This window comes from Mixophyes fleayi, chromosome 2 (genome assembly GCF_038048845.1).
Source record: "Mixophyes fleayi isolate aMixFle1 chromosome 2, aMixFle1.hap1, whole genome shotgun sequence".
In the NCBI taxonomy this organism is placed as follows: Eukaryota; Metazoa; Chordata; class Amphibia; order Anura; family Limnodynastidae; genus Mixophyes; species Mixophyes fleayi.
The window spans coordinates 23723233-23737062 of NC_134403.1; the positions used below are offsets into that span (position 1 = coordinate 23723233).

At 43.8% G+C, this 13830-nt stretch overlaps 1 protein-coding gene across 13 annotated transcripts in view; it reads right to left on the reverse strand.

Annotated features, from left to right (window-relative positions):
* PICALM (phosphatidylinositol binding clathrin assembly protein) overlaps positions 1–13830 on the reverse strand; it is a 55973-nt gene that overhangs the window by 10811 nt on the left and 31332 nt on the right. For 3 of the 13 annotated variants that reach the window (XM_075198677.1, XM_075198673.1, XM_075198680.1), the window contains exons 9-19: positions 13319–13404; positions 11012–11135; positions 10707–10843; positions 6878–6978; positions 4885–5031; positions 4656–4727; positions 3410–3490; positions 2162–2272; positions 1119–1250; positions 1006–1036; positions 694–793 (exon numbers count right to left, since the gene is read on the reverse strand). In XM_075198677.1, the coding sequence (XP_075054778.1) occupies positions 694–793; positions 1006–1036; positions 1119–1250; positions 2162–2272; positions 3410–3490; positions 4656–4727; positions 4885–5031; positions 6878–6978; positions 10707–10843; positions 11012–11135; positions 13319–13404 (1122 nt within the window). The remainder of the gene's footprint in view (positions 1–693; positions 794–1005; positions 1037–1118; positions 1251–2161; positions 2273–3409; positions 3491–4655; positions 4728–4884; positions 5032–6877; positions 6979–10706; positions 10844–11011; positions 11136–13318; positions 13405–13830) is intronic. The other 10 variants (XM_075198686.1, XM_075198676.1, XM_075198685.1 and 7 more) reach the window with 8 other exon arrangements.

Consider the following 13830-nt stretch of genomic DNA (forward strand, 5'->3'; position numbering starts at 1 on the left):
CATACAGGCAATTTTGCCAGCCAATCCGGTCGTTAGCCGAATTTGTCTTGCAATCTCCGCATTTGAGAAACACCGGCCCATCAGTAACTGGTATTGGTATCAGGTCAGACTGGGGTGTCTGGTCATCAGTGGACAGGAAATACTGGGCCCCTTCAGATCTTGTCTCACAATGGACATCTTAACCGAGCCAGAGCGCAAGACTGTCCCTCCAAAGGACTGTGGGTAAAATTCTGGTGGCGGTCGGCACCCTCTCTAGCGGAGGCAGAGAATCTCTGCCTGCTGCACACCTCGCCTTCCAAGTAAAGTACAGTGTGGCTCCAATCACCTGCGCTTACTCCTGAAGGTACTGTGACCGGTGCTCTCACATAACTTTACTTTGGCTGCCAGACACAGCTCTGCTAATGCAATGGCTGCAGGTGGCTGATGTCGCACAATCCGTGTTGCGCAAATGGAGTCGAGAGGGAATGAATAGGTCAATTACACCACTGCCAGAATGGCCGCTTAAATGCAAGTGGATATATAAGAGAGCTAGTAACTAATATATGCAAGCATTTCAGAAACAACTTTCAACTTAAATGATTAATATGATGAGATAAATGTTTCATATATATCTGAAGGTTACAGACTATATCACGCTGTGTCCTGTTACTGGCCCTACACTGCCCATGATAAATGTAATAAGTGTCAGCTTACCAGAGTGGCTGGGTTCCAGGTGGTGGTGGGGGCCGTTTTAGGCTGCCAATTGGTCCCTCCTGTTAGTTTCTTCTCACCGGGCTGACTCCAATGGACGTCACTAAGATACATTTTAGACAGTTAAAAATAAATTGGAAAAAAAAAAAAGAAAAAATATATATGCATTTATTTCGAGAATATTGAAAACAATCCAATTAACAATATAATCCACACCCATCTGACCAATTCCACAAGTAACAGGACATTGGAGGGTAGGGGGATGTAAACACCACAGGAACGGAGGGTCTGTAATAGTGAACCATAAACACTCACTTCTTTGCTGTTCCATTGCCGATGCCCAGATCTATGAGAAATACAGAAAGGAATGAGCACCGCGTGAAGCCTCTGTATTAGAGCCTATAATACGCAGGTTGTGTTATACTCACTGCCCACAAGGTTGGCCAGAGAAGAGTCCAGGTCATCGGACACCAGCTTGTTCATCGGGTTGTTGGACGAGGGAAGACACTGATTTTGAGAAGCTACAGTTGGTTTGAGGAGTCCTCCCAAGTCTGCAAAACCTTAAATCAAATCACAAATCTGAATTACACAGGGACTCTGGTCATATGTCCATATTAGGATCCTGTAACAGGAACCAATCACGCTCATTGTATACTTATAAGAATTTTATACTTGTACTCTAACCAAGACCGTGCCAAAAAGAAAACAGCCAATCAGAGCTCAGGAAATTAAAGGGAGATGATTTCATTGACCATTTGGTCTGAAGAAAAGGGATTGCTATGGTCAGTAGCGTGTACTGCGCAAGCCTTTCCACTCATTACAAATGTACCCGTCATGCAGTTTTTTAACCCATGATTAACAGTGCACAGTCTGGGTAACAGCTGAATTGCTATGTAGTTAGAAACCTATTCCCGGGCAATTAAAACCACCTCCCTCAGTATTGTAGTTCCTGCTATAACGCCGTAGGAATGATTTAAATAATCTGGTGACGTGGGCTGAAGATCCTACAACACTGAGCACATGGGATCAACCAAACAAATGCACTCTAAGCTGGGAGAGCGTCCACATACATCAACGACAGCTCCTGAGGAGCATATGTATGTTCCTGGATTTTCTCACACGTGAACAGGTGAATTTAGAGGAAACTGTACATAACAATTCCATGCCAAGTCACTGGGCAAATAAACTGCACGTAATCTGAAGCAAATTTATGTTGCCGCCATCACAGCAGTTTACAGGACAGACTTAAAAAGACAACGTCAGTACTCACCAAATGCAAGAAATTATCGTACCATATAAAAAAAAAAAAAAATATATATATATATATATATATATATATATATATATATATATATATATATATATATATATATATATATATATATATATATATATATAAATTGTTGAAGTGACTTTCACAGCTATGTAAACCTCTACTGTTTTTTTTAATACAGTAACATCCTGTTCTTACCAGAAGAGTCAATATTTATGTTGGTGGGGGATCTATTGCCAAAAACAGAGTCAAAGTCGACGTTAAGGCCACCAGAGGTCTGTGGTTGGACAGCTAGCGATGGTGTAAACCCTAAGAAAGAGAGAGAACAGTTAGTGCACAATCCTGACATGCTTAAAGCAACTTATACAAAGACTGTGCAAAGCAGCGTGTTTCTTACATAAATACACAAACTAGCCCCATTCCCAGCCATGACCAGTATGATCGCAGCAATGATCCATTATACAGCAAAGCAGACCGCATGTACCATTCTGCGCTACCCCAGACAGCACCATGGAGTGCGTATCCTAAATCACATACTTTACATGTGGGTCACAGGAGTTCTTCCATTGTTTAGTGTTACTAATCCTTAAGTCTGCTGGCCCACAATGGCCCTGTGTGAGGAATAAGGAAAAAGATATTTATCTTTTCCTATGAAGGGTATAATTTCTGCCAACCCATTACTCAGGATGCTACACTGCGCCTCGGCCAAGACTAACACAAAATTACTCTGAATGGTCTCATGTCAGGGGAATGGGTTGGCTGCCAAATAGTCATTATTAAACAAGTGAATGACGGGAGATCCTCCCTGGAATCCTGCGCTCAGCGGCTGCGATTAGACGTTTAATATCAGGAAGACACTGTGGTGCACCGTATGAGGTGTACAGGATATAGACATCCTCACAAATAACACATTATTAGCATACTCATATAAAGGTTGTATAACTTATGGATCAGCACAGTCCATGCAGTGACTAAAAGTGGAGCTACTGCTATTTAAATCTAATACTGGGTTACATCTCATATCTGGATCAAGCAAACCAGGTCTGCAGATCAGCGACAGCTGCTGTGTTTAATCCTGCACAGTTATCACTGGAACAGATCCGGAGAGGACATCTTCTAAAAGCCCAAAGAGTTCCGCATATATTATATACAATTAAAGCAATAAGCTGCGGGAAAACACTTGTAGGTGGCTCCTAGACCATTTATAATTCATATTCCAAATTGGTAAGATTTTAAAACTACACATTTTTCTAACAGGTGAAATATAGCATTATGTGACTGTATCCTCAGTGAGGACATTGGTTCCTAGTGATCGGATTGGCTGCACTCTCCGGATGATTGGTTCTGCTTATAAACCAGCTGCCTCTGTATGCGGGCAACCAAACTTGAAACACTAAAAGATAACTATCAGACAGCTCAATACCTATCCGTCATAGGGTGACTTACCTCCGTATAGGCCAGCTACTGTAGAGGGTTCAGCGTGGAAGTGGGAAGCATTATGATAGACTTGGGGCACACAGAACGAATCTAGTAACCAGAATGGGAGAAGAGTTAGTGGCTTTAACACAGTTTATATATAAAGTTCCTCTCACACAAGAATGATGTAATATCCAAACACCACACAAACAGGACTCTGTAACATAAGCTAAAGATGTGCAGCACCTCAGCCTTATGTTAACCTAACAAATCACATCCACCAAGAACACAGAGACATGGAGATCAGACATATCACTAAGTGATCTATACGTTCCTCCAGCCGCTCTGCCAGGGACCAGAGTTCAGATACATCTAGTGACATCATACCCGTGACACAAGCAAATATGAAACGCTGTTCATGCAGAACACTTCTATGTGGTATGTTTTTCTAATAGAGTTATAATAGGATCCGCAGAGGCCCCTGTAATGGTTCCTCCTCTTGTCAATGTCTCCACCCATTGAACGTCTTCAATTCACTTGTACGGGAGAATCAGGAGGGGAGGGGCATCGACAACAGGCCGGGTAAAGTGTTGTCTGGGACTGTTACAGTCCACGGCAAACCCATAAGTACAATTTACATTACTAATATTAACCCACTGAAACTCCCCGTTAATGGTCAATATTTGGGATAGGTCAGACTACCGAGATGTCTGTACCCACGCACATGACATACAGAGACTCCTGTAGTATTAATCTGTGGAAAGAATCAAAATGTGCTTTTTATTCATCAGGAAGAAATTGGGGAAAACTAAATGTCACACAGAGCCCACTACACACACTACAAATTGTTTTCACTTTCTTTAAACTGTCAAACGGGAAACAGCAGACAATGAACGCTCCATTATATAAGCAGTAACAATGCGGTGCCTCTATCCCTGCCCACCAGTCCTGGTAACAATGTGCTGGTGTACTCTGTGGGCATTATCCTAACTATGCGGATACAGAGATGTATCATCTATCACCTACACACACTGGGAGGCAGAGATTGTGTTCGCTGTACACCAGAGGCACAAGTGGAAGATGCATTTCAAGAGAATGCAGCTGACCAATTGATGGACAGGCTGGATTCTAAGGATTGGTTCACAACACAACGGCCACCACCGTGTGATTGCCGGGTACTCATGAAGTCACGTAATCACCATGGAGGACGACTGGTACTCTATACAGGTGCTGGATTTGATACCCTCAAACATGAACCCAAACCATACAGGTATACCTGAGCTAGACGGGTCTACTCCTCGCCCATACATATGAGAGACGACGGGTTCAGAGAAAGGATTGGTATGATCTAAAGGACCAAAGACAATTCAGACTTGAGACGCTAGTCAGCGGCAGAACACACCTATTCTACTGTGCGGATGTCAATCAGAGGGGAGGGGGGGGGGGTCTTTACACACACAACTGGAGCTACCGAGCAGATGGAGAGAGAGTGAAGGGTACGTTACCAATAAACGTGTCATGGTTAGGAGTCTTAGCTGTGAAACTGGCAGTGTCAGTGGTTATAACGGGAAGATGGGCACCATCGCAGGGATTACTGAGGAAAGGGTTTAGATTTGGGGCAGACTCATCGGCAGCTTCGGAAGAGAAAGGATCTGCACACGCCATTCAGAGACAGGACAGGTAAGCAGAAGAGAAAAGAGAGCGTAGATACACAGATTGTTAGTAAGAGGGGAAAAAAGTCATTAACACTCAAAACCATTACTTAGTTCACAGACACAAGCTTGTCTCCTTCATATCACATGCATGCTGGTAGTTCCTGCAACATACATCTTCAAACTGGCGTGATACAACGTGCCACCCTGTCCTGGCGCAGTATACAGACCCATTATACATGTAATCATTGGCAAGGGTTGATTTGAGCCTATAGGCAATACAGAATTCACGTCCCTCATACATTGACATGAGAAGCAGAACTGAACCATGCCAGGATGATGATTCATAGATCATGTGCTCAGAAGGTTAGGAGAGTACAATTAGGTCAGCAGCCTATGGATACGCTCATTATGGAGCAAGTATGACACCCCAGCCCCCATGCCCAGTGGAACGGAGGAAGCCCACCCTGAGGTTACCCACGTCCACCGTGGGTTTAAGTCTTCTTTTTGGCCAGTTTCTATCCTGGGCGCTGTGACAGGTAAACATGCGCAATCTCCTGTAGGATTCAAACACATCCTAGACCACCCATGTAGTTCTAAATAAGGACACAAATGGGGGCATCCCCTGTATTAATGCAGGGTTGTGTATAAACCAACAATGCATTTGGACAGTTACAGCAGCATTGCACCCATAACTGAAGGTTAATTAAGCTACAGAAATAAAATACACAAGGCTCTGCTTGTAGTTAGAGGGGGTTACCGGGAAGCCTCCAACAAGGGAGAGCTCCACTGGCCCGATTCAAACAGGCAACAGAGCTGCTGTAATTTATGCGTATGAAGTTCATGTGGGAGGGGCATCGACACCCACTCAGCCCATCTGAAACCTTAAGCGAGTCAGTGCTGGACCCGGGGGGGATTGTAAAACAGCACCAAAAACTAGAACTCTGTTACCATGTCTCTTAATGAATCCACTAAAATTACATTTACTTATCCGTTATATAGGCCTTATGCTATTAACACCACATCTGTTTGTACAGCGCTATGTAAAAAGATAAAATAATAGAAACACAATGGTGTTTCAATGAATCATTTTTCTCTACTGTAGCATCTAACAAGCTGGATGTATTAAGTTTGCTTTTCCCCACATCAGATTTACAGGATCCTTATATAACTAGTCCATCCTGTTGGGGGACCCTGCACCTTCCACTATATAAATCTCAGACTGTGACTTCCTGCTGCCTCCATTCCCCTCCTCACATCATGTCACTGCCCCTGTCACATGCAGCCCTGTCCTCACTGACATATCACTCATCTCCTGATATACTCTGTGCTGCTGGGGACCCTGCTCTTTAAATGTTTTATTCAGACAGACACAGTATCTCTATTGTCCACTCATCTCATTATTCCCCCCAACTGTGTTCCTGCAGCGGACACTTAAATATATTGATCAAACTTTTCTGACCCCTTCTTTCTTAATATGAAATGTCCCTAAAATATCCATCATTATTCAAGTCAGCACATCGCCCTCAATTCAACACCCAAAGCTTACGTTTACTTTGCTACACACAGACCGATATATATCCTGCACGTGTGGGTACAATAAGACTATTTAGCAGATATTCCTTAACAAAAAAAAAAATCACAATATTGATTTACTTTAAAAACTGCAAATCCAGCAGCGCTGGAAATGCCCCTTTAAATTCAAACCATGAAAATGAAACAAGATTTACGGTCACAAGAGCCGCCAGAAAGCCGGAGGACATGTAAAGCCGTCACTGAATAATACAGCACGTTCCGGGCTTAGGGAAAATCCTGCAGGCAGTAAATATGAAGACACGGCTCTTACCTCCCCATGTACTTGCTACTTGCGGTGCGGCGCTCAACGGATGAACAGCTGGCTGGAAACTTGGCTGCATGTCAAGCAAGTCATTTGGCAGCTTGGAACTGCTGAGGACAGAAAATACAAGTACTGTTATGTCTGTGCAATTACACAAAGCCCACACAAATACTTCATCCCCAGCAGCAATGCTTCTCCTATAGGCTCTACAAAAAGTGACTTATGCTTAATAGGAAGTCTATGCAATAACTATATACATGAGTTTAAAGACACACACAGTTAAGACCAGAGCTAGGCCGCCTGAGATTAACAAGTTTTGGATTGTTTTATTCTGTTTGGTGGGGGGGGAGGTGCTACATCATGCCCTAATACTCTCACGTGCCCTACAGACTTGTAGTTCCTCCATGACTGCTTACGCACGATTAAGGAATTGTTTTTCTTTATTGTAGCATCAAACTAGCTAGATGTATTAAGTTTGCTTCTCTCTAGAGGTGTACTTCTCCCCACGTCAGATTTACAGAATCCTTATATAACTAGTCCATCCTGTTGGGGGACCCTGCTCCTTCCACTATATAACTCTCAGTCTATTACTTCCTTCTGCCTCCATTCCCCTCCTCACATCATGTCACTGCCCCTGTCACATGCAGCCCTGACCTCACTAACACATCACTCATCCCCTGATATACTCTGTGCTGCTGGTGACCCTGCTCCTTCCACTATATAACTCTCAGTCTGTGACTTCCTGCTGCCTCCATCCCCTCCTCACATCATGCCTTTGCCCCTGTCACATGCAGCCCTGTCCTCACTAACACATCACTCATCTCCTGATATACTATGTGCTGCTGTGGACCCCGCTCCTTCCACTATATAACTCTCAGTCTGTGGATTCCTGCTGCCTCCATCCGCACTCATTTTCTAATCTGTGTTAAAATAAATGACAATCTGATTGCTATGGGTTACAGCACCTTTCACCAATGCACCATTTTTCACATTATATAATGATCTACACTGTAACATGCATCACAGACATTACTCAATGTGAGAGATACAGATCCGTTCTTTAGCTACAGAACCCTTCAACTCTTGTCATTGGTGACCTCAGCCTGTCATTTCTGCAGAACTTGGATGTAAGGCACCGACAACTCGAAGAAACATGTAGCTCTGAGTATTGTGGTTAAAAATTCTGTAGTGTGTAGCACAGGGTTTCCCAAACCCAGTCCTCAGGGCTCCCCAACAGTGCAGGTTTTCAGGATCACATGTGACATAATTAGGACCACCTGTGGGTCTGTTACAATGTGTCAGTCAGTAATGAACACACCTGTGCTGCAGCAAGGAGATATGGAAAACATGCACTGTTGGGGAGCCCTGAGGACTGGGTTTGGGAAACCCTGGTGTAGCATATTACAGTTGTAATCAATGCATGGATCTCTCTTGTGGGTACACGTAACCCACACGCACACAAGTCTATAATCCATCACTGACCTTTAACAAAAGCAATAAGAGGAAAGTGATGGTAGGAAGCAGCAGAGAGATAAAAGGAGCAATATAAAAAGTACACGGTTATCAATAACCAGCTACAGAGCAGCAGTAACGCAGAGAAGGCTTCAATAGTGTCATGGAGATTAAGAGATATCTGATCACCGCACTGCAGAGGCTAATCATTTCCTGTAGTCTTTCACCTATACAACAGACCATGAGATATCACAGATATGAGATACTTGGGAGCACACCAGCATGCGGGGTCTCAGTTTAACGCCAAATAAAAAAATATACATTTTAAAAAATAAATATTGAGCACTGATCTATATGAACACTAAAAAGAGAATTTAGAGTGCAAATGTTGCTGCGTATGAACATATCTATATATCCATTAAAATACTATAAGGAGCACAAATCCTGGAATAAAGTTACATGGAAAGAAAGTGGGGACTCGCCCCATTGTTAGGGTGCCTCCACTAGACATTGCTACACCAGGTAAATATGATAAATGTTATAGCTGCTTCCTGGCTGGAAAGTCCCAGAGAGAGAAAGGTGGAAGTGAGTGAGAAACAGGAAAGGCGCAGGATGATCAAGGGATAGAATAGAATTCAAATGAAGAGTTTTGAATAAGAAACAAATTTGTTTTACTTCCTCTTTGATACATGAAAACACCTTAATATACCCAGGTCACCGACCCTCCCACACATACACCTTAATATACCCAGGTCACCGACCCTCCCACACATACACCTTAATATACCCAGGTCACCGACCCTCCCACACATACACCTTAATATACCCAGATCACTGACCCTCCCACACATACACCTTAATATACCCAGGTCACCGACCATCCCACACATACACCTTAATATACCCAGGTCACCGACCCTCCCACACATACACCTTAATATACCCAGATCACCGACCCTCCCACACATACACCTTAATATACCCAGGTCACCGACCCTCCCACACATACACCTTAATATACCCAGGTCACCGACCATCCCACACATACACCTTAATATACCCAGGTCACTGACCCTCCCACACATACACCTTAATATACCCAGGTCACTGACCCTCCCACACATACACCTTAATATACCCAGGTCACCGACCATCCCACACATACACCTTAATATACCCAGATCACCGACCCTCCCACACATACACCTTAATATACCCAGGTCACTGACCCTCCCACACATACACCTTAATATACCCAGGTCACGACCATCCCACACATACACCTTAATATACCCAGGTCACTGACCCTCCCACACATACACCTTAATATACCCAGGTCACCGACCCTCCCACACATACACCTTAATATACCCAGGTCACCGACCCTCCCACACATACACCTTAATATACCCAGGTCACTGACCCTCCCACACATACACCTTAATATACCCAGGTCACCGACCCTCCCACACATACACCTTAATATACCCAGATCATTGACCCTCCCACACAAACACCTTAATATACCCAGGTCACGACCATCCCACACATACACCTTAATATACCCAGATCACCGACCCTCCCACACATACACCTTAATATACCCAGGTCACCGACCCTCCCACACATACACCTTAATATACCCAGGTCACCGACCCTCCCACACATACACCTTAATATACCCAGGTCACGACCATCCCACACATACACCTTAATATACCCAGGTCACCGACCCTCCCACACATACACCTTAATATACCCAGGTCACTGACCCTCCCACACATACACCTTAATATACCCAGGTCACGACCATCCCACACATACACCTTAATATACCCAGGTCACTGACCCTCCCACACAAACACCTTAATATACCCAGGTCACCGACCATCCCACACATACACCTTAATATACCCAGGTCACCGACCCTCCCACACATACACCTTAATATACCCAGGTCACCGACCCTCCCACACATACACCTTAATATACCCAGATCACCGACCCTCCCACACATACACCTTAATATACCCAGGTCACTGACCCTCCCACACAAACACCAACAATGTTGCAGAGTTACTACACAAATGTACCAAGTGTCATCTGACACCACTAATTACTGTCTGGAGACTATCGAAGGCTTTACACCCACTCAGCATGAGGGACAATAGCCAGCAACTTGATTTTCTCAAATTAGAAAGTACAAAGTATCATATGACAGATTCCCTTATCGGAGTGAACAAAACATCATTATCATCCACTAATAGCTCCCTACATGGAGAGGGTACATGTGCATTACTAGACGACTCTTTGTCATGAGAATGACATAAGGGGTACGGGGTTCATGACAAAGGAGGTACAGGGGACACTGTACTCAGCACTTTACCTGTTTAATGAACCAGGTGTTGAAAAAAGGTCGATGGCAGCCGTAGTGTTTATGCTGCCCGCTGACGACGACACGGGGGAGGAGGCTGTTGTAGCGGCGTTATGAGGCTTTTTGGAGAGTTCCTTAAGACGCTGTTCCTAAAAGAAATAAATGCATGAAGCAAAAACCATATCTGTCCACGAAAAAAAAAATTGTCCACTTGCAGGCCAGTGCTATAGGAGGGCAACTCTATGACATGACGTCTAAGACTGTCAAGGCCTTAGACAGACGGGGGTGTAATTGTGTCTTATACACGCACACATTACCTTTAAAGCTTTTAGTCGCGCCTGCTCCTCCTCCAGCGCCGCTTGCTTTTCTCTTTCATCCACCCTAGTGAGAGAGAGTCCTGTGCTGGCGAGGGAGGAGACTGCATTGGACAGTGTTGTCGCCCTGAGGAGCCCAGAGAAAAGTTTTCATTTACTTACTCTGGATAAACGGCACATCATGGCTACATATACATTCAGAAACCGCTGTCATTTATTGGACTGTACATTTCCTCAATCACTAGTAGATTATTTGAGCTGCCCTTGGATAAAGTATGTTTAAAACACTAAATGAAAGTTGTCTGAAGGTTTGAGATCCACATGGAGCACTCCGGCCCACAACTATTCTCATCCGTCGTTCTAAGCAGTGTAAGAGACAGGCCATTGATAGTCATTACACCCTTCTTATTGGCTGCCAACCTAAAGCTGAACCAATATTCTACCCATCAGCCTTTGCACCTCATGTCTCAGTGTCCCTAGTCACTAGTGATTGAGCTTATTAGATCTATGGGCAGCTTCATAGGCAGCACGGTGGCAAAGTGGTTAGCACTTCTGCCTCACAGCACTGAGTTCAATTCCCGACCATGGCCTTATCTGTGTGGAGTTCGTATGTTCTCCCTGTGTTTGCATGGGTTTCCTCCGGGTGCTCTGGTTTCCTCCCACACTCCAAAAACATACTAGTAGGATAATTGGCTGCTATCAAAATTGACCCTAGTCTCTCTCTGTCTGCATGTTAGGGAATTTAGACTGTAAGCTCCAATGGGGCAGGGACTGATATGAGTGAGTTCTCTGTACAGCTCTGCGAAATCAGTGGCGCTATATAAATAAATGATGATGAGCGCCTGACCCAGGAAGCCAAATGAAAATATCTTGTGGTTATGAAAGTGATCACGTTTATGGTATCTACTAACAATAACGTAAGAGCTGGCGCTTCCAAAATTATGCAGGTCAGTCCAACATCTCTCTTATGTGAAGAGGAAAATATTACAGGAAGAATAGAACTTTGAAATGAAAGTCCTAGATCGCATTTCAAACAGTCCTTAAATCAAAAAGCAATGTGTGCAGCAACTCTCCTCGACCACTAGGGGCGCAATGTTAAATAAACCCTAATTCTGATTCTCCAGAGATGAAAGCTCCATAACCACAAAGTATCAACATCCAAGTGTAAAGACTGAAGTGTGTGACACTCTACGGTATATTGGAACAGACCTTGTCCTATATTATGCCCAATAAATCCATCTACGGTGGCCAAGATGACAAACAAAGCAAGGGGGGGGGGGGGGATGTTTATATAGTTATATAAAAAGGCAAAACAAACTCTCATAGTTTTCTGATTTCATGCCGATACCAGCGTGGACAACGGACAAGCGAAAACCAGTGTGCTGTAATAATGCAGCGTCAACTACAAATCTATTGTATTCCAGTCCTGTACAACCACTAGCCTGAAATCAATAGCTGGGAACGCTCTCTCTATGCAGCGAAAAATTCAATTTTATAGTTTACAAATAACCAGTCATTCAAGTACAATATAAAAAAAAAATCAATTAAAACGCATCCATATTTAATAGTGTCTCATAGGCAAAATTATACAGCCAGTATTTTGCCAACGGTCTCTCGTCTGGTTGTCTCTACAGGATGTTTTATGTAAACAGAAATCTGACATCAAAAGCTTCTCAGAAATCATTCTGCAGCGTAATCCTTTAGAAGAGACTGAAAGGATTCTGGCGCTCTCTAAAGAAAAGGACAGTGGGTTTTTAATCAAGTATATAATTGAGGGTAGCATGACACAGCCCAAATAGTAAGGTAATAAAATATCTGCCCAGAATGGGTGTAGATCTCCATGTCCCCATTAAATTCTACAATCCAACTCTTGTAAAACTGACATTTACTTAGAGATCTAGGAGCTCCGCTGAGTTATTAGCATGTTGGGTCCTAGTTACAGATCCTTTACTGGGCAAGGTTCATCATCACCCTTTATATAGCGCCAACAATTCCACAGCGCTGTACAGAGAATATTTATCTACCTTTCACATCAGTACCTGCCCCATTGGAGCTTACAGTCTAAATTCTCTAACAAAGATTAGGGTTAATTTTGTCAGCAGCCAATTATCCTATTAGTATGTTTTTGGGGAGTCGGAGGAAACCCACGAAAACACGGAGAGAACTTACAAACTCCATCAGATAAGGCCCAGTTTGGGAATCAAATTCAGGATCCTAGCACTGTGAGGCAGAGGTGCTAACCACTGAGCCACCGCTGTCATTACTATCTATAATGACCATCTTCTATTCCTCTACAAACTGCCGATATACCTGCTTGCTGCCGTTGAGTCTTTAATTTTCTTCCCGTCCAGAGAGGCCAAATGCTGTTCCAAAGCATCGAGTAGACTGCTCGGAGCCTGTGGAAAGAATGCATGGAAGTGACCACCATAGTCAGCTGTGAAGCATTGAGGCAAGTAACAAATACATATTTATTCAGGAGTATTATATAAACCAGGAAGTACTGGAGAAAAATGTACAACTCTGGAAGGGTCAGGCTTCTAAAACCTATCCAGCCACACCAAGGAACAAGTTCCGGCCTCCGGTGCAGAAATTCTCAAAGAACATTTGTGGATGAGAACGGAGAATAACCCCAGTCCAGACCCTGCTCCTACTTGAATGAATCTAGATCACTATGTTTTGGAACAGCGTGGCAGAGGTGCTGTAATAATGACTCTTCATTACCATAGAGGCTCCAGTGCTCCACTGACCAGACTGGGTCAGCCTCACACTATGACAGGGGACCCAATGCTGCAGGTATCCCGCTGATTGGTGAGTACCAGCCC